Source organism: Vombatus ursinus, unplaced genomic scaffold, assembly GCF_900497805.2.
Source record: "Vombatus ursinus unplaced genomic scaffold, bare-nosed wombat genome assembly UNPS02014807.1, whole genome shotgun sequence".
In the NCBI taxonomy this organism is placed as follows: domain Eukaryota; kingdom Metazoa; phylum Chordata; class Mammalia; order Diprotodontia; family Vombatidae; genus Vombatus; species Vombatus ursinus.
This window is the reverse complement of record NW_020954585.1, coordinates 24,747,663-24,768,164: the sequence shown is the minus strand read 5'-3', so window position 1 is coordinate 24,768,164 and position 20,502 is coordinate 24,747,663. Positions and strand designations below refer to the sequence as shown.

The following is a 20,502-nucleotide window of genomic DNA, read 5'->3' as shown; positions in this document are numbered from 1 at the left end:
AAGAAAACCAAGAGACAACAGTGTTATGAAAATCCAGAGGAAAAGATGTAGCCACCTACTCTGTCTGTAAGTTCAGCCCTACTTCTAACAAGCCAATTTGATGAGAACTATTCTGTATAAAAAAAGAACATTAGCCGCACAGCCACAGACTCGGACTGTAATCTAAAATTGCATGGGAGAATTCAGTCCAAGATGCTAGCAAACAGTGAATAGAAGGTGGAACTACTCAGCCATTAATGTTTTTATTTTCTTTACCAGGGAGAAGGGGGCTCCATATCAACCAGCAAGCATTCATTAAATGCCAGACACTGTGCTAAGTGCTTGAGATACAAAGAAGGGCATTCTCTGACCTCATGGAGCTTATATTCTAATGGGAAAGACAACATGGAAATTAGAACATACAACATGAATTCAGAGTAGATGAGAAGTAACCTTGGAGGAGATAGCTGCAGGGGATGAAGAAAAGAATTGGAAATAATACCAGTAGTCTTCCTAGATTGATGGAAGAAGCTCAGGATGCTTAGCCCGAAGAAGAGAGGACTTAGCAGGGGACGAGATAACTATTGTCAAGTGTTTGAAAGATCATCGTGAAAGATTATACTTGGTCTTGAGGGGCAGGACTAGGGAGAGCTGCAAGGGGGCAGATTCTGGCTGGTTATAAAAGGAAAGTCTAGTATTCGAGCTATCCCAAAGTGTTCCCTTCTGCCTCAGGTCACAATAGATTTCCCATCACTAGAGGTCTTCCAGCAAAGGTTGGTTGGCTCCTGGTAGGAGCTTCCTGCTCAGGTACTGGTTGGGGGAGGGGATGGAGAAAGAAGGGAAGGAACAAATATTAAGTGCCTCCTATGTGTCAGGTACTGTTCTAAATATTTTATAAATATTATCTCTTTTAATCCTCACAGTAACCTTGGGAGGTAAGGGCTATTATTATCACCCCCATTTTACAGATGAAGAAACTGAGGCAAAAAGATGAAGTGGCTTGTCCAGTAAGTGCCTGAGGCTGGATTTAAACCCAGGTCTACCTGACTCTAGGCCCAGCCGCTCCATCCATTGTCTTAGACCTGCTGGCCTTGTAGGTGCTATGATTCCACCTGGATGAGATAATCCTTAAATCTTGTCCAGAGTTCAGGGACTCAGCCTCAGGAGCCTCCAGATACCAAACGAAAGGAGTAGTAGCCCATTCCGGCAGGTTTGGCTTTGTTCCTGGGGGTGGGGCTTGGGGGGAAGGTATAGATAAGAGTTACCTTGATGTTACTAAACCTTTTTACCCAATTGTTGACATGGAGTCTCTTCCTGACTAGGAGTGGCAGTAGCTCTGAAGCAAGCCTTGACACCTGAATTTAAGGCTTATCAGCACCAGGTGGTTGCCAACTGCAAGGCCCTGTCAGCAGCCATGACAGAGCTGGGTTACCACATAGTAACAGGTAAGTACTTGCACTAGGTCTGTTGGAGTTCCTGTCCCTTTAACGTGGGACAGCTGGGTGGGCCTGGAGTCTGGAAGACCTGAGTCACAGTGCCTCAAGCACTTACTAGCTGTGTGACCCTGGGCAAGTTACTTAACCTTGTTTGCCTCAGTTTCCTCATTTGTCAAATGAGTTGGAGAAGGAAATGGCAAACCACTCCAGAGTCTTTGCTGAGAAAATTACAAATGGGGTCACAAAGCCAGACACAACTGAAAATAACAACAGTATCATTATTGTTATTATTTATTAGCAGTTATCCATTCATTCTGATGGCAGAATCAGAGCTGTCCCTAGGGCAATGATTTCCAAATTTTATGTAGTGATGCCCCATTCTTTTTTTTTTTTCCTTTTTGGTAAGGTAATTGGGGCTAAGTGACTTGCCCAGGGTCACACAGCTAGTAAGTGTCAAGTGTCTGAGGCCAGATTTTGAACTCAAGTCCTCTTGACTCCAAGGCCAGAGCTCTATCCACTCCGCCACCTAGCTGCCCCCATGCTCCATTCTTTTTACGGGACTTTGAGGATATCTAGTCCAACCCTATTGTTTTACAGTTGAAGATATTGAGGTTTCTCCAAAAGTTCACTGACTTTCCCAAGGTCACACAGTGAGGGGCAGCGCTAGCGTTTGAACCAAGATCCTCTGACTCCAGATTTAGCACTTTTCCCACTATTCCACCTTGCCTCCCAAAGACAAAGGAGAATACCGGTGGTGGTAGATTGTTGAAGGTGGGAGCCCTGCATGCAGGCTGACTTAGGCAGCACCCTCAAAAGAGCAGTACTACAGTGCCTGCTTACTGGGGAGCCCCCCAGGCCTCCTCACCACCAGCAAAGGGTGGGATTTGTGGGGAACATCCCATGGGAACTTGGGGTGCTATGAGAACTTCTTTCTGGTGGATGGTCCCAGCCATTGTCTCACCCAGGGATCTCCTCAGGGAGGAGGCCTGGGTCCATGCATGGAACCCCCAGGGGTTGTGAGGGAAGGCTCCCCAGTACCTACAGGCAAGTCCCACGTGTTCCTCTTGTGCTGCCTCTACCAAGGGAAGCAGATTTGCCATGTTAGTTTCACTTTGGTTTACTTTTATTTGAACTTTTGTCTTCACTGGAAAAAAAAAGGTGAATCTATTTATATAGTAGTTGTAATCAAATATAGTTGGTAATTTTTTGGGGGGTGGGGAGGCAGTTGGGGTTAAGTGACTTGCCCAGGGTCACATTGCTAGTAAGTGTCTGAGACCAGATTTGAACTTGAGTCCTCCTGACTCCAGGGAGGGTGCTCTATCCACTGCACCACCTAGGTGCCCCTATAATCAATAATTCTGACTATTACTTCACATCCTTCCAGAGGGTGTTGTGTCAGTCCCTCACTCTACATTCCAGTTTGGAAAATGGTTGCCTATGAGGACGCAGTAGACCCGAGGAATACGATGATAAAAAAAGTGTACCTTTGAGGAGCTGACCTTCCACTTGGGGTAGACAGCATGTAAACAAATAATTGGGCAGCTAAGTGGTACAGTGGATAGAGCACTAAGGCTGGAGTCAGGAAGACTCATCTTGCTGAGTGCAAATGTGGCCTCAGACACTTACTAACTTTGTGACTTTAGGCAAATCACTTACCCTGTTTGCCCCAGTTTCCTCATCTGTCCAATGACCTGGAGACAGAAATGGTAAACCACTCTAGTATCTTTCCCAAGAAAACTCCAAATGGGGTCTGCTTTTTTTTTAAATTACACATTTGTATGTTTTACTTACAATTTACAATACTCTAACAGAACAGCCCTATTGCTGTTTCTAATTCTTAGCAATTAACTCCTACAACAATAGCTCTTACAATAACTTAGTCAATGCATAACCAAAACCTCTGTAACTATTTTAAAGGAGTTTTCATTTACCAAGGTGCTTATTTCAACAAAATGCCCTGTCAATAAGAGAGGGGCACATGCTTTATCTGAAAATGTAACCCATATACTCATGCAACAAGTTTATGTTCCCAGTCCCCCGATGTAACTGCTGTGTGCCAGGTACTGTGCTAAGCACTGGGGATACAAGGAAGATAGTCTCTACTCTTAAGGAGTTCAGTCTAATGGAGCAGACAGGATGGGAGAAGTATTGTCTTTATGTACAAACAAGATATATAAAGGATCGTAATAGTAAAGAGGAAAGGCTTCTCATAGAAGATGAGATTTTAGCTAGGGCTTGAAGGAAGCCAGAAGGCAGAGATGAGGGAGAGTAGTCCAGGTATGAGGAACAGAGGAGTAAAAATGCCCGGTCTGGAGATGGAGTGTCTTGTATGAACTATAGCAAAGAGGCCAATGTCATTGAGTAGCAGAGTGTATGGAGGAGAAGAAGGTAGGAATGGGACAGGTTGTAAGGGACTTTGAATGTGAAACAAGATTTTATAATTGATCCTGGAGTTTATTAATGGGGGAAGGGGCAGTGATATGGTCAAGTCTGCCTTTTAGGAAGATATTGATAGCTGAGTAGAGGTTGGACTGTGGTGGGGAGGAGACCAGAAGGCTATTGCAGTGGTCCAGGTGTGGGGTGAGATGGGGATATACCAGGGTGGTGGCAGCATCAGGAGGTAAGGAGGCATATACTTGAGATATTACAAAGGTAGAATTGTTACAGAAATGGCATGAGGCTACCTTGTGCCTTTGGGTTAGATATCGATTTCTCTTTGGACTCAGGGGTTCAGATCTTGTCTCTGACACTATCTGTGTGACCTTGGATAATTTAGCCTCTCTGGTCTTCAATTTCCTTATTTATAAAATGAAGGTCTTGGACTAGTTAACCTCTAAAGTTCCTTCTAGCTCTGAATCTATGATTCTGTGATTCTTACTGGTTTCCTTTAAACAGAGGGACTTGGCTTATTTGAGAGCTGAACTGGGGCATCACTGCGAATTTTTACTTATCAAAATTGTTTCCCCAGGCGGTTCTGACAACCACTTGATCCTCGTGGACCTCCGCAACAAAGGCACAGATGGAGGAAGAGCTGAGAAGGTGCTCGAATCTTGTTCTATTGCTTGTAACAAGAACACCTGCCCAGGTAAGAGTCCCCTATAATCTAAATGGAGGAAAAAACCCATCCTTTCCCCACATCCCAAGGACTGTTGTTTTCTTTAAGCCACAGAAGGTACATTCTTCAAAGAACTTGTTAGAATTGATAGGTCATCTAACCCATCCCCTTCATTTTACAAATGAGGAGAGGAGCCCAGAGAGACAAAAGGTATTTTGGCAAATTACTAAGTAGCAGAGTCAGGTTTGAACCATGTTTGAACACGGTGATTCCAAATTCATTTTCCTATTATGTGTCATATCTTACAACTTGCCATATAGAAGGAATTAGAAATGCTTCCTAAAGTTTAGTGTTGTATCATTAGGTATAATGAGTGGGACTTTTAGGGATGTAGGGAAGAATTTTCTTTAAAAAAAATCAGTTTGACAAACCTGTCCAATGAGGAATGTGATTCTTCAAGAAATCACAAACATCCTGTCAACTGGTTGTTTTTCAGCAGATGGGATTCTGTGATGTGTTTCTATGCTATGATGAAGATGTTCAGACACTTTTAGAGAGGGAGATAATTCAGTATCTCCGTATATCTGTTTCCTGCAGAATGAACCCTAACCCAACCAGGGAAATTTTCAAAGGTTTTAAGACCAAATTATTCTAAGGACTAACTTGGGATACTTGAGTTTTCTTCTGCTTAGAAAGTTCTTGTAGCCACTTGGGAGAAAGTGGATAGGGAATTCTTGATGAGAGAGATCAGTTCTTCCAGGTTTGTGGACTGTGATGATCTAAGAACTTCCTTAAACAAAGTAGTGGCTTGCTTTCTCTTAAGTACCGCATTGGGGGTGGGGGGATAACTTTTGGTGTGTCTAGCCCCAAGGCAACTTTTAAGGCAAAGCTAACTTCATTGTAATATTAATTTTTCTAGCTCTTCCTCATATGTACCCCTGATTTCAGGAGCTCTGAGAACACTGGTTGTTTCAAAACCATTTACACAGTTGTATTAAAACAGATGGGCTGGGCCAAAATCCTTACTGCAAGTCATCATCCTCAAGTGTGGATTTTAAGTATTTAGTGGTAGTTTGGCAAATGAAGAGTTCAGTGCTCTCTTCTTACTTCACAGGAGACAAAAGTGCATTAAGACCTAGTGGACTGAGACTAGGAACCCCAGCTCTGACCTCTCGAGGACTACTAGAAAAAGATTTCTACCAAGTAGCCCATTTTATCCATGAAGGTAAGAATGAGGTTAGGACATTACTAGGTTTGTGGATTGTTGTCACTTGGGCTCAACAAACCCCTGGCAACACAGCCTTGGCTCCCACTAACTTCTCTGGTTGTAGAAACACTATAGTGCTAGATACTCTTCGCTGAGGACCGACTTCAGGATTCCTCAGGCTTCTTAGGTGAAGTGGTACCTGCTCAAGGTGTAGGTGAAGGGCTGGGTTGATGACCACTCATGTGATAATGACTCAGCAACAGTTTTCAGAGTGTGGCCCCAAGACCCTTTCAAGAGATCTGTGAGGTCAAAACTATTTTTATAACGTAAAAACATTTTAATTTCCAATATAGGAAATACTGATAGATATTCACATTAAAAAAAGGTCTTTGGAGAGTCCTCACACTTTAAAAGTATAAAAGGGTCCTTGAGACCAAACAGTTTGAGAATCACTGCTCTAGAAGTAACACTCTCCTGGCATCATTGACTTTTCCATAGGATCCTTTAAGACCCTTGTCGTTCAGGGATGTCTGACTTTTTGTGACCCCGTGGACACCAGCGATATTCATGGGATTTTTTTAAAAAAAGATACTGGAGTAGTTTGACATTTCCTTCTCCAGTGGATTAAGGCAAACAGATTAAGTGACTTGCCCAGGATCACAAAGCTAGTATCTGAAGCCAAATTTGAACTCTGGTTTTCCAGGAACTCTATCCAATGTCTTAAGACCCTTAAAAATTCTAATAGGGGCCTAGACTGTTATAAGATACATGAATACATTGCCTTTTCCTTTTTCTTAAAAGCCAAAAACCAGGCTGGCACCTAGATTTAAAATACATTTATTAATCTGTGCTGTGAACTGAAGTTTCAGAACAATAAGCATATTCCTTCTGATTGATCTGGAGTGTCACTCTTTTGACCCAGCAGTTGAGACTGAGCTATTAAATTGTTGTTGCCAAGGCATAAGTGGTAGAAATCACTTAGTTGTCTTCTCCATTAGTTTTATAATTTTACTCACCTCAACCAGTGTGCTTTAAGGTCATAGAATTGCAGACTTAGAACTGGAGGGACCTTAGCAGTTCCTCCTCTAACTCCCTCTCCCCATTTTACAGATGAAGAAACTGAGACCCAGAAGGTTAAATGACTTACCCATGGGTAGTCAATGGCAAAGCTTGAACCCAGGTCCTTTGATCCCAAATTGGGCTCTCCTTCCAAGGGATCACATTGCCCTTACTCTCCCTTTTGATGTGTATATTCATGAGACTCCTGGAAACATAATTCTGATTTGCAAAAACTCCTCACTGATGACTCAGTTGAGAGGTGAAGTCAGCAGGTCCCTCATTAGATGCTTTTTCACTAAGTAGGATGATTCTTATGGAGACGAGCTCCGGATTTGGCATCAGGACTTTGGTTCCACTCCTGGTTCTGCTCCTTTGTGTGGCCTCAGGCATCTTCTCTCTTTCTTCATCCACAAAGTGAGGATAGAATGATCTTTAAGGTTCCTTCTGTCTGTAACTTGCAAAGACTTACATGGGGGTTAAATAATCATCCTCTGCTAAATGCTAAAATAAAAAGCAGGGACTTCTGGTCACATAGTGAAATTGTTAGCTGGGCCTGCACTAGTATTTATGTCAGCTTGTTTTATGGGCATTGGGGACCATCTTGTTCCTATTCCTGAACCCATCTTTGGTTTGGAGGGTGTGTTATTATCGTCTAGATTTGTGTTTTGATGTGTAACTTCACTGTAGCATAAGCTTGACAAAAATGTCTTCAGCTTCTTGGTAAGCAGAGTAGCTTCATTATTGTGATGTTGTCTCTACAGGAATAGAACTGACTCTGCATATCCAGAAAGACCTTGGTCCCCAGGCCACCATGAAAGAATTCAAGGAGAAACTTTCTGGGGATGCGAAGTATCAGGGTGTTATCAAGGCTATCAGAGAAAAAGTGGAGAGCTTTGCAGCTGTTTTTCCCCTGCCTGGGATCCCTGATTTTTAAAATGAGACTGGGCACTGTCAGCAGTTTCAGAGTTTCAGAGCCAGATTGGAAATATTTAGCCTGAAGACTACCCAAGTGCCAAAAACCCCCTTTTAAGAAAAGGAAAGGAGAATGTATAATTGGGAGGGGTTGAGGGGAGCAGAAGGTTAGTTTTTTTGGGGGGGGGGGGAGCATCTTTTTAATGAGCTTCTCTAACATCCCTACATTGAAAAAATTACCATTTGGCAGTCATTGAAGTTCATTATTAGTTGTTTGGGGCATACTTTACTAATTAGTGAATTTATTTTGAATCCTGCTCATCCAATTTTTGTAGAATATTGGAGTATCCTATAGCCATTTCATCCTTCATTCAAATGAACGGTGATATAATTTAAAAGTATTACTTAAATAATTTTATGTAACCTTCTCTGCAGTGGTCAGCTGGCAGGCTCATGACTTATTACAGCAGTTCAGAAAACACCCCTATTAATGGCTTGTAAAAGTTACTCAATCTCAGTATCATGTTGTTCGGTAGAATGCCAGAAAAACTGAATCACGTCCATTTTAGTTGGAGAGGAAGTTATTGTGAAGCTTCAGCTAAGTATAAAATTACAAGCCTAACAAGTTTTATGTCTGTTACCACATTATGTAGGAGCTCAAAGTACCTTTAAATGCTATCTTTAATCCTCAGTGCTTTGGGGAGGTAGGTGGCAAATGTGACCCTTGCTTCTAGAGGGACAGATCACACATGAGGGAGGGATCACTTGCTGAGTCGTGGTACTTGGCAATGACAGCCTTCTATTCCAGTTTGAGATACTGGTCTACTCCCTACAATCAGGGTACCTGAAGCTGATGCCTTCCCAAAGAAACTGTTTTCCAAACAGCTGAGTGCAAAACAATAATGACCATTTTTAATAAGCACAATAAAATTAACCACAGAATGTGACAAGAATTATAGCTTTAAAAATACAACCAAATTTGTATTTCAAAAATATCTGAACTCAAATAAATTAATTTTTTTACAGTACATTTCTCATACTATTCATTTGGCATTAACTCATACTTGTGCAGCAACACCTCTAAAATGATATTACAGACATGCCAAGTATACTACTTCCAATGGGCACTTGTTTAAACTACCGCTTACACAGTGGTCTGCACACACAGATACAAACAAGTGAACATGCAATAATAAAATAGTTTTTCTTTAAAATAAGTGAGAATTCATCACAGCCTATGTTCCTCACTGCAACCTGAAAGGCAGTATTTATCTCGACCCAATCAGTATTCCCAACTCCTCAGTGTCTGAATTGTCGGGGTGAGATTGTACCCTTTGCTTCTGCCTTCTCACATAAATCAGCCCATCGCCCTGTGGATGACTGATTCACCAGTTTTCCCATCTTTGCTTCCTATCTGGGATCTGGCATCAGTAGTGAATTGTGTACGGTGGTCTAAAGTGCACACACACATACAGCAACAGTAAACTGCTCCCTCTCCCTAAGGTGACAAACATATTCTTTGTAGGGCTGGGGTTGACAGTCTGCCCGGCCGCTTTGGAAGAGTTCATTTCTTTCACTTGAGTAAAAGAACAAGCTGTTGACTGTAGGCCTGGGCCCAGTAGTTCGGGTTACTTGGCCTCAAGAGGTTTTCCTGTCCTTTTCCCAGCCTCATGAACTCTGACCTTTAACTTCCTATCACTATCCTGCCTTCCCTTACCAGAAGCATAACAACATAAAAGTGCTCACCGAGTCAAGACCACAAGCTTCTCAAAGCAGAGATAGGGGCAGCTTAAGGTGTTGGAAATTTCAATTGCATTATTACCCAATTTAAGAGCAGGGAAAAACCCTGTTGCCTCCCTCTTTTTACCTGTCTAATGAGTTCTCTTATTTCCTAATACAAAGCACAATATCGGGGGAAAGCCAGAAAACAGTTCAACTTAAAGCATAAATCAAGACATCCTTTCCAAACTCTTAGGGAGGCAAACTTGAGAAAAACAACTTGACTTCAACTTTTTGGTGACATTCTTCCAAAGGCTGCTCTGATGAATTCAATGAGTCTGAGAAGGTGTGCCCCGTTGTTGCACTGACAAACACCACAAAGGTAACACTGGGGACTATGACCTGACATGCAGCACTGAGGGTTCGCTGGGAGGATACATGCTCTTGGTATCGACAAAAAAACCAGGCTGTTCAAAAGTAAGCAATCATTTTTGCTTAGAGACACTTAGTAGAATCTCAGCAGCTCTGGCAAGCATATTAAAAACCGTTGGCCCCCTCTAGAGTCTTAAAATGGGATCAGGTTATTCATTTAGGTTTGAATTATACTGTATTATATTCCATGTCCACATACATGAATACAAATTAAAAGTATGCCTGGAAAATTACACGTTCCAGCTGGGTTGACTGGAGAGTATAATAAATCTTGAAGAGAAATATGTGAAACCACCCAAGTTTTCCTGGTAACATTTATGTTAAAAACAAAACCCTCCAACTCCAGGAGGGGAACACTTGGTTTGGGGAAGCGATGAAGCAGGAGATAAGAGATTAACATGGCTTTATACATGCCTTTTGTTTTAATTTTCTAAACAGGGATTTTAAAACATGTACCTGTAAATCCTTAACAAGTCTGATAATCAGGTTTATATTACCTAATTCTCACCTTAGTTGTTTTCCCCAAAAAAGGTGGTATAAAACAGAAAATACTGAAGATTTAAGTCTCAAACTTAAAGACAAAAGCTGTGTCTGTTACCTGAAAATAAATCTTGGCAACAACAAGAAAAAAAGATTAAAAAGTGGGGCTAATGTTACCTAGTTTCTGGGATGTGATTAATTACTTAAGTTTGAGTTTTCTTTTTAAATGTTTCCTATGATATTTATTGTGCTGATTACAAGAAAAAAAAACCGAAGCATTTTATCTGAGTATTTATAACTTTAATATCCCTCCCCCAATTAAAAAAGCAAGGTGTCTAATAATTAGATTCAATTTTCTGAAATATAAAAAAAGTCTGAACATAAAAGTCTTACCATAGAGTACATTTAAGATAAATTCCATTTTGTGGGAGTGTTAAACACCTATGCCCAAAGCTGTAAACAATTCTTGGTAATTTTTCTGAAACTTGTTGAAAATGAAATTCTTTTACTGAATAATAATTTTTGAATTTATACTCCCCAAAATTATTTTCTAGTTGGAATACGGCTCAAAAACGTAGTCCACCCTTAACGATGACTTTTGTTAAGTTTTTTTGACAGGCTTTTAGAGTCATGAGCTACACTCAGATTCATATAGGAAAAAATCTGTCCTATTCACTGGCATGGTTTACTGTTCACAATTTTGGTAACACTTTCTGAAATGCTACTGGGGTCAAGATTGGGAAAGAGCTCCTTTCTCCACTCCTACCCCCCCAACTGCTCTATTTAAATACCACCAAAGTAAGTGACTTAAGCCAGATAGATACACCACACACCAAAAGAGTGTTGCTTTTACCCATTTTCTAGCTGAAGCAGTTATTTGTCACTTTCCTATGTCATCAAGGGAGTCCTGCAGTGGAAAGCTTAAAATTCAAATGGCAACGGCAGCTCAGATGATACATCACTTTTTTCCTTTAAAGAGAAACTCTACTGCTGCCTCCTTCGTGGATGCAAAAGCACTGTTTGACCACCCAGCCTAGATACACCAGCATTGGACAGATTTGAGTGGCAAGGCTTTCCAAGTAGGTCTACGTCATGAGCAAGATTTATGCCTCACAATTCAAAGGCATCAGGATTGCCTATGTTTTTTGCTATGGAAATGTGCGGTATGAAAGAAAGGGGGGGAAAATAACCTGAAGAAATCCAAGCTGCTCCATCACGAAAAAGTCCCCAAATTTATCAGTTTGACAAACAATATTACACTGGAAATAGGGGAAGGGAAAGGGGGTGGCTGTCCTTCCCCTTTCTTATACAGAACAGCTAGGGGAATGAGAGAAAAACAAGACAAAAACAAATTCCTTCTTGTCATTCTCTTTGGGAGACAGCACAGTATACAGGACATGGTACCAAACCTTCTTGGAAAGGGAAAAGCTAACTGCCCCAGGGGCAGCAGCAGGATGAGGTCTGGCTTCAAAGAAAGACTTCTGGGTTAAGACACTAGGAACCCACATCAAACTTGAAAAGCAGGAAAACACACACCCCCTAAGAATCCTCCACTGACATTGGCTCAATGGCAACACCACATTTGAGTGCAGAATTCGGGGTTGCTTCATATCTATAATCACATTTTTTGTGGAATAAATTAAAAACAGTAAAATCTCATGGCTGGAAATAAGAACAGCACTCTTTGAAAACATCCTTTAAAATTTCAAGGTTGCAAGAAAACACATCTCTATATTCTGGTGGCAGGTGTGAGGGAGTGAAGATAAAAGCCAAGAGTAATGTCTAGTGAGATTAAATGCAACCTTCCCCACCACCTTTAAAAAATCACCTATAAATCCCTTGTGGAGATGGAGGACACTACGAGAACAGAAACAGGTCAAGAGGTGGGCACTATCCTCTCCAAGTCATCACTATCCTCAAAAGATGGGCTAATCTAAGCCAGTTTTCCAAATGTTTCTTCAATCTGGTCAAAATTAATTTAGGGGATTTTAGAACACAAGAAAACTGCTAGTCACAAATCAATGAAATGAACCAGAGCCCTTAGTCCAGTTAGCAAATCGCATCCTCTGAGAGGCAGTGAAGAAGTTGTGCAGGCTTGATGGATAAAAGGATTTAGAGCTGAGTAGTGATCCACACAGTTTTAATACTTCCCCAAAGCTTTGCCATGACAGCAAACTAGATCCTGATCAGAGAGAAGCCAGTAGAACAAAACCATGTTAATTGCCAATCACTGGCTTGATGGTACTGGTCAAACTGGTAACTTTGGCCCCACCCCTTCCATGCCCTCTGCCTTGTTCTTGGTTGTCCTGGAATCCTTCAGACCACTGCCTTCCAATCATTTCTGCTGACACAGTACATGTCTAAGCTCAAATAGTCTGGGAACACCTCCCCTCAGTCTCCTCCCAGCCCTTAACATTGAATAATGCAACAGGCAGACAAGGCACAGATGGACCTCTCTCTGGGCATGAGAAACCGAAGGTTCTACACTTTCCTCATCACTCCACGGGGGCTGCTTGAGACATTTTCTCCACCTGCCCAGTCAGTAGGTGCCTTCAGAACGGCAGCTGCTGGGCTTTCACTCGTCCCTTCTCAGGGGTCAAGGAGCAATCAGTTTCTGGGGACTACAGTTAAAATACCCCCTTTAAATACAATAGGCTCCAGTGATGTCAGATAATTACAGGGCCACTGCCAATCACCTGAGGTCTTAATGAGAAGACATTAATGTACAAATTAATGGATTAAGTTTCTATTTGCCATAGTTAAGTTGATTTTCCTGCTCACTTTGCCCCTCGATGTGATGAAGGTTTGGCTGGGTTCCTTTTGGGTTTTCTATGATGCCTAGAGCTGTGAAGTCCTGATACAGCTTACAATGAGTTTTTTCAATATCAAGGAGCATTCTGACTTTAACAGGACCCTTGCCCCCACGGCCGTAAGATGAAGAGCTATTTTGAATCTAGGAGCCTGATGACAACAAACAACTGACACAACAAAGAACTTACTGGTGGCTGACTGCCCTCTTAAATATTCTCAAGAAAAGCTCGGCTATGAAAAATATCCCATACTTGCTTCCTGAGTGTCAGGAACCTCTTAGACACCTGCATTTCCCCAGCTGGAGAAGCCCTGATGCTACTAACATTTTTCACCATCTAATTTTCTTTTCCAATGAATAGCAGAAATACAAAGTCAAGCTCAGGCAAATGTTTGGTCATCCCCATGGCACCCTCTGACTCCGTAAGTCATGTATGTTTCTGGGAAACAGCTGGGAACAGGCCTAGATTTTGTACAAAAAGCTGGGAACATAGTCAAACCTGAGCATTGAGTGATTAGGCCTGACAGGCTCTTGGATGTATTGCAGCTTGAGCAGCTCAGCCAAATATTGCACCACTTTGACATCCTCATTCACCAGGCCCAGATGCAGCTTCAAGAAGTTCACCTGTCGGCCTACCACAGACTGCTCAGTCTCCTTCTCATTGATGGGCAAGTGTAGGTGATGACAGAAAGCATAGAGAAAGGCCTTAGAGCACAGCTGGGTCAGGACACACTGCACATGCATGTAGTAGGTGCTCCCCCGTTTGATCTGGGTTCGGTGATCTGCCAGGCGGGGTACTAAGGTGCCTCGGTAGAGCGGGCACCTCAATGTTTTGTTGTCCAAATCTAGTATGCTAGTGTAACGGCTGTAGCGGTTCAGGGAATGGAGGGTGTTGACACCAGCTGGAGAAACCACTCTGAAACAGATAGGCAAAGGTTAATAAGGACAGTGAGACCCAGGAATATATGGTGACAAGTCAAGAAAATTAGATGATTTGGGCATCTTCAATGACTTCTTTCCTCTAAACTGTCTTCCAATTTAAAAGTTTCTCTAGAAACTAGAGTTTACCTTTGCAGAAAGCTTCTAGAAATTCTCAGCTTATAAAGCAGAGAAACAGGAGCTATTTACATAAGATAGTTTTTTTTTTCCCAAATTTTTACTGACATGTCATTAAATATTTTAAGATCACTCAAAAACAAAGGGAACAAGTACCGCCTAACCTAACCTCTCACAATGTGTTCCACGTTTGAGATTTCTGTTTCTTTATGCTACCGATCACCTGAGTACATCTGATTTCCTTAGTCACTTACCCATAGAAACCTTCAATATTTCGATGATTGCAAAGGTAGAATTAGAATCATGGCATTCAAGGATTAAAATATTATTTTAAATTCAATCAACACTCAGCAAGTGTCAACCATATGCCAAGCACTGCAAAATGCTAACACCATCTTCACCTCCTCAGCACTTACCGGGATCATCCCTCTCATTCCACATTCTACTCTGCTCCTAGGTGTGTGTCTCTGCCTCCACAATTCTAAGTCTCCCCTGTGAGTCATCTTCTATGGTAAAACCACCTCTTGCCCTTAAAATATCACTGTGAAGTAAAAAGGCAGGAACGAATATCTCCATTTTGTAGATGGGTGAAGTGAAGCTAAGATTTGGAATAAACTTTTCTGATGACCCACAGCTAGTCAAGGGGAAGAGCTGGGACTAAAACCCAGGTCTTGACTACCACAATTCCCACCACACAACATACTACCTTCGGCTGGTTTATTTCCAGATTAAGCATTTCTTGTGCTCATCCCATAAACATCTTGTCCATTGATAATCAGCGCCCATACCTTTCTTCCCTAGGAGTTTTAGGAATTCTTTCTTTGGCAATCTACTCCCCACCATGATGAGTACCCATCCCTCTTTAGCAAACTCTTTCAAATCTTTCTTCAGGTTGATTTTCCTAAAAAGTCTTTTTAATAGTTAAGACAAAACAAAAATGGAAAAAACCTAAACACTATCATCTGTCTACCTCTGCATCCGATTTCTGTACTTTATATTACATCTGTTTTATATCATGATCCTAATATTAAAGCTTGTTATACATGCCAATAGTTATCCAACTTCACTAATTTGAAAGGCTGGCAGGAGGCAGAAGAGGGATGTTACAGTGAAAAGTCTGAATCAAACTTGTCCTGTAAATTGATGACAAAGTATTCTCAAATAGAAGTCCTACTGCAATGAACACACAAGAAATATTTATAACTGGCAGTACTGCTGGCATATAATCAATGTGCTAAAGTACTTAAAAGTAATTATTTCAACTAGGTTAAACATGGTCTCTGCATTAGCCATGGAATGAGAGGCTAGGTTACCTAGTAAAAGAAATTTTAGGCACCAGTCAAGCAGGTGAGAAAGGTATTGGGGGGGGGGAGTTAAGGGGGTGAGGGAAAGGAACCTTGCCAAGGCCCTTAAAACCATACCCAATTGACAGTTATTTACTTTCTTGAGACCTGCTTAGGAGACCATATGAATGTGTGCCCATTGTCCATCTTATTAAGAAGTTCTGTCTCTAATCAATTACCTCTGTAAGCCAATAAGTTTCCACTTCTGAAAATCCATTATGTGCAAAGGGGAAGAGACCCAGTGTTTCACAGGCTTGGCATATTTGCCATAGTTGGGAACAAAGATGGAGAGAGCTGTTACGAGCTTCTTCACTATTGCTTCATCTTCCCCTAGCACAATAAGAGTCCTCCCACTAAGCAGAGAATAAATTGCAGGGTGTGCAAAAGGGTACTGCCTAATGAATTTTAAGGCATTCTGCCCAGCCTTTTTTTTATGCCTGTCTGAGAAGAGGCCAATGTGATGGGCAGGAGAAGGAGTCCTGTCTGAACTGGTAGATGCTGCACTGCTTATGTAGCTGGTGGAGTCTCCATATTCACTAAGGCTGATCTTACTGAGATCCCTGCTGCTTCTCAGACAGCTTGGGTCCAGGTCATAAGGAGAAAGGCCTTCTGTTGTGTTCTCCTGGAAAGAAGAGTTGATATCATCCACCAAGAAATCCACATGAACGCCCTGCTGCCTCTCCTTATAACGCTGTGGGGGAATACTGACCACTCCATCTTCATCGCAGTGCTTTTGTGTTTGGTCAGAATTTGGTATGAGGAGACTTGAACTCTCTTTTCCAATACAACAAGCAGAATCTGTTTGTGCTAAGGTATTTTCTGAACTGCCCTCTGTCTCGCCAAGATCCTGTTGGCCGACACTTGCACTAAAGTGAATAGCTCCTTCGTCATCATCTGCATATGGCTCTTCCACATAAGGTTCTTCATTAATGGCACTTGGGTAGCTTGCCTTAAAGTCATCAGGGATCAAGGCCTCTGAGGGACAAGTGCTAAGAACCTCAATGCTGTCCTCACTGATAGTCCTCCGGCTGACTGCTTTGCTCCGGACCACCTGAGGGCTCAATGGGACAGTCAAGCTTGCCTGACTGTCTGATTTAGACAGAACAGAAGTAGACTTTTCGGTGCCCAAAACTTCAATGCTTTCACCGCTGCTGATGCTTCCTTTCATATCCATGTCAAGGTAATCCAAGTTCTCCTGGTGATCATAAATGCTAGATTCTGTCACTTCAGACTCTTTGAATTCATCTCCAACTTCCTGCTCCATCTTGATAAGTACAGACTCCACACTGGACTTAAAAGATCCCACATTAATTAACACTTTAGGAATTGGACAGTCTTCCAAAGATCTGGAGTGTAGCTTGTCCTGACTGTACTCCATGGATGTATTATCCTGTTTCTCTACTACTTTATCATCCAAAGTTACCAAGTCTTCAAAGAGGAAGTTAGTTATACATTGTTGTTTCAAAAGAGCTCTGTCAATCTGGCTTGTCAAAAGGTAGCACAGATCTCCTCTAAATATGTGTTCAATATGATTCAACTGAGCCAGGGTCTGGGTGAAAAAGTCAGTGTCACAAAGTTCTTCCAAGGTTTTCAGCTTCTTGTCAAAACATTTAGCAGACTTTGCCTTGATGAGCTTTGGGGTATATGAGGTTCTTCGCCTATAAAGATTTCTTTCAGCAGGCTCATCAGGTTTAGAGGTAGTGGATGCCTGGTCAGCTGATTGATCCTGGGCACACTCTGGCTCACGTGGATAGCAACCAGATGCCTTCAGTTTTCGGTGAGGATAAGATCTGATTTGCTTTAATAGGTCTTGGTGCTCAATAATGGATTTTTCCACACTGGCCAACTCATTGGCCTTCTCAATGGCCTGAGAGGAGTAAAACCATTTGTCACTGGCCTTTTTCTGGATCTCTGTTTCAGTGTGCAGCACTGTCCTAGTGTAATCCAGATCTTTCAATTTCTTTTCAAGTTCATTTGCAAAAGCTTTTCTATTGCCTTTCTTCAAGCACTCTGAAGCCTTGGAGAATTCAGCTGAGAGCTCTTGGAACTGCTGCATGATTTTATGTTCATCAGTGGAAATATATGCCATGCAAAATGGCCTCACAAAACCCCTGGCCTCCAGATCATAAAGGGTGAGATGATGCACATAAGCAAAGGCCCCTTCCTTTGAATCCCCCAGTACAACCTTAGAGTCTTCCACAAAATTCAGCTTGGGGTAGGCACAGCCAGATGGATGCCCCACAAAGGAGGCCTGGTAATCCACAGACATGATCCGGAGAGAGAAGTAATTGAGATCAAAAGTGCCAAAAACTTTGGTATCATCGGGGATGGTCAGCAAGGGCTGGGGTCCCACCTGCTCAGAGAACTCTGAGATAAGAATGAAATCCCGAGAAAATTTGGCCCCTGACAGCTTGGACCACGGGTTAGTCCCCTGGTTTGCAAAGGGGAACAGGGGCACGGAGTACTCCTCCGGCAGGGCCGGCTCATTGTACGGTTCTTCCTCGTATTCTTCCTCTTTGGTAAAGGCCACCACATCAGGGGCGCTGATCATATTTCCAATTATGGTAAAAGGGCATGAGGGAGGAGAAGTGAAAACAGAGAAGTCAATCGAAAATACGAGGAGAACTAAGGGGCAGAGGTTTCCGGGGGCAGGGACTCACGGGAGCTCTCGCAGCGCCGCAGGGTCCTCGGCGGCAGCCCCGGGGTTCTCGGCCCCCGCTCCTCACAACATCCGGTTCCTCCAGGAGCTTCGGTGTCCTCATCCAATCGGGTCCCTCGTGCCTCGGGATCTCCCGAGGCCGGGGTTCCGGGCCAGTCGGTTGGCTCCAGCCCCTGGTGGGACTAGAACGGGGGACGCTAAAGTCTCGTTCTCCTCTCCTCACGCCGGCCGCGAACTCACCCTCAGCCGGGCAAAGCGGGACCCGGGAAATAAGAGGCGAGGTCGCCTCGGTTCCCACCTACGCCGCCGCTGCTCCAAGTGCGCTCCCCGGCCCGAGGCTGCGGGCGGCGGCGGAGTCCAGTCAAGCGTTGCTGCCGCCCCCGCGACTGAAGCTCGCAGGAACGAACCGTCCCGGATTCTCGGACGCCACAGTCGCCAGCCAGCTACTGAGGGTCCGCCATCTTGGGATCACATGACCCACAGAGCGGCATCTTCCTGAACCGGAAGCACCTACGTTAGGCTCCTCACGGAAGAGCATTATGGAAGGAAAAAGGGAGGAGAAAAGAAAACGAAAGCGATAAAATGTTACGTAGGCCGGGCGGGAAAAGGACTGGGAACCAATTGGGAAGTGTTCCTATGGGCGGGAAATCCTAAGGAAGAGAAAAAGGGCCAATTCCTGGAAAGCTATTACGCCGCTGCGCCCGGGCCTCCTGGGAGTTGTAGTCCCCAACCCACCGCGAACTACAGGAAGCTCTACACGCCGGGACATCCCGGGAGTTGTGGTACCGGATACGAGGACCGAATGAAAGCTGAATGGTCGGCGGAAAGCAACTACACCACACTCCAGGCCATCCTGCGAGTTGTCGTCCCCGATGCTCGGAGCGACGGGCAGTAGGGTAGCGGGTGGACGTGGAAGACCACTATGCTGTGCGCCACGGCATCCTGGGAGTTGTAGTTCGCGATTCTGGGAACGACAGGCAGCTGAGTGGCCAGTGGATGAGGAAAGCCACTACACCGCCAGGGCATCCTGGGATGCCAAATAGTAGGAGCGACGGGAAGTCGAGTGTCGTGGGCTGGAATTTTGCCGCGCGGGAAAAGCTCCGGGCCTGCAGCTGAGGCTTCCGGGGGCCGCGTCAGTGCCTGGGAGGGGCCGCCCTCCTCGCTCTGTCCCGATGAGCTGTCCGGGCTTGTCCTGGAGAGTGTAGTTCGTCCCCCTCGGAGCTCGGGGGTCGACGTGGTGCCGACGAAGTGGGGACTCGGGAGACCTGAGCCGCAGGGACCCCGGGCCGGGCGCCGGGGCCGGCTGGGGCGATGGGCCGAGGTCGCGGGCCCGCTGCCTCGGCATGATCTTCCCGGCTGCCCGCTTGGGCCTCCGCGCCGTCCGGAGCCCGCTGGGGCTGCAGAGCCGCCCCCTGACCCGGGACGCCATGGAGGTCGCGCTGCGAGGCAGCCGCCGGGTCCTGTGTGTGGCGGAGAAGAACGACGCGGCCAAAGGCATCGCGGACCTTCTGTCCGGCAGCAGGATGCGGAGGGTGAGTGACCCCCGGAGGGCGGGCTGCTTGCTCATTCCCGTCTTATGGGGCAAACAGGGTAAGTGACTTGCCCAGGGTCACCCAGGCAGGATTCGAACTCCGTACTCCCAAGCCCTGCGCTCCCCTCCACTTCGCCCCCTACAGCTGTCAATCACTGGCTTTGCAACCTAGGAAATAATTGATTTGCATTGGGAAACTCGCTTTTTTGTTTTCTTGTTTCGAGTGGGGGACTCCTGGTGGACATAATCTGCAAGGAGGCAGGTTTCAGCTCGGTGTAATCATCCTAATAGCTGACGTTTAATCAGTACCCTTACTATATGCAAGTTGCTGTACAATTATTCTCATTTGGTCCTTACAACAGCCCCGAGAGGTAGATAATGTTATGATCTCCATTTTACAGTTGGGTAAACGGAGGCAGTCAGAAGCTAAGTGACTTACCCCTGGTCACATAGTAACTGTCTGAGGCTGGATTTGAACTCGGGTCTTCTTAACTCCTGGGGCAACTAGGTAGCACAATAGATAAAGTGCCTAGCCTGAAGTCAGGAAGACTCATCTTCCAGAGTTCAAACCTGGCCTCAGACACTACTAGCTCAGTGACTCTGGTCAAGTCACTTAACCCTGTTTGCCTTAGTTTCCTTATCTGTAAAATGAGCTGGAGAAGGAAATAGCAAACCACTCCAGTATCTTTGCCAAGAAAACCCATGAAGACTCAAGAAGAGTCTGACATGACTGAAAAGACTGAAAAAAGACTTCTTAACTCAAAGATTTGAATTCACGTTTTCCTGACTCAGGGCCTAGAGCTTTAACTACCCAGTTGCTTGAAG

The 20,502-nt window shown here is 44.1% G+C and overlaps 3 protein-coding genes across 6 annotated transcripts in view; 2 read left to right on the top strand and 1 right to left on the bottom strand.

The window, feature by feature from the left end:
- SHMT1 (serine hydroxymethyltransferase 1) overlaps positions 1–8,676 on the top strand; it is a 32,005-nt gene extending 23,329 nt beyond the window's left edge. For all 3 annotated transcript variants that reach the window (XM_027874832.1, XM_027874833.1, XM_027874834.1), the window contains exons 9-12: positions 1,302–1,424; positions 4,384–4,500; positions 5,585–5,695; positions 7,498–8,676. In XM_027874832.1, coding sequence (XP_027730633.1) covers positions 1,302–1,424; positions 4,384–4,500; positions 5,585–5,695; positions 7,498–7,670 — 524 coding nt within the window. In that variant the 3' untranslated portion in view covers positions 7,671–8,676. The remainder of the gene's footprint in view (positions 1–1,301; positions 1,425–4,383; positions 4,501–5,584; positions 5,696–7,497) is intronic.
- A 97-nt stretch (positions 8,677–8,773) lies between these two features.
- SMCR8 (SMCR8-C9orf72 complex subunit) lies at positions 8,774–18,141 on the bottom strand. The gene is made up of 2 exons (XM_027874831.1): positions 15,667–18,141; positions 8,774–14,004 (listed from the first exon to the last, which is right to left on the bottom strand). Exons 1-2 carry the CDS (start codon positions 18,036–18,038, stop codon positions 13,551–13,553), a joined length of 2,826 nt encoding a protein of 941 aa, XP_027730632.1. The 5' UTR covers positions 18,039–18,141; the 3' UTR covers positions 8,774–13,550.
- Positions 18,142–19,489: 1,348 nt separating this feature from the next.
- The window catches only part of TOP3A (DNA topoisomerase III alpha), a 39,890-nt gene continuing 38,877 nt past the window's right edge, over positions 19,490–20,502 (top strand). For both annotated transcript variants that reach the window (XM_027874921.1, XM_027874920.1), the window contains exon 1: positions 19,490–19,678. In XM_027874921.1, the coding sequence (XP_027730722.1) occupies positions 19,490–19,678 (189 nt within the window). The remainder of the gene's footprint in view (positions 19,679–20,502) is intronic.

Bases quoted from the DNA above. Each gene is read 5' to 3' on its own strand.
- SMCR8 (XM_027874831.1), bottom strand. From the start codon at position 18,038: ATGATCAGCGCCCCTGATGTGGTGGCCTTTACCAAAGAGGAAGAATAC. The intron at 14,005-15,666 runs GTAATTGATTAG...TATCTGTTTCAG, and splicing joins AAACTTATTGGCTTACAGAG to AGTGGTTTCTCCAGCTGGTG.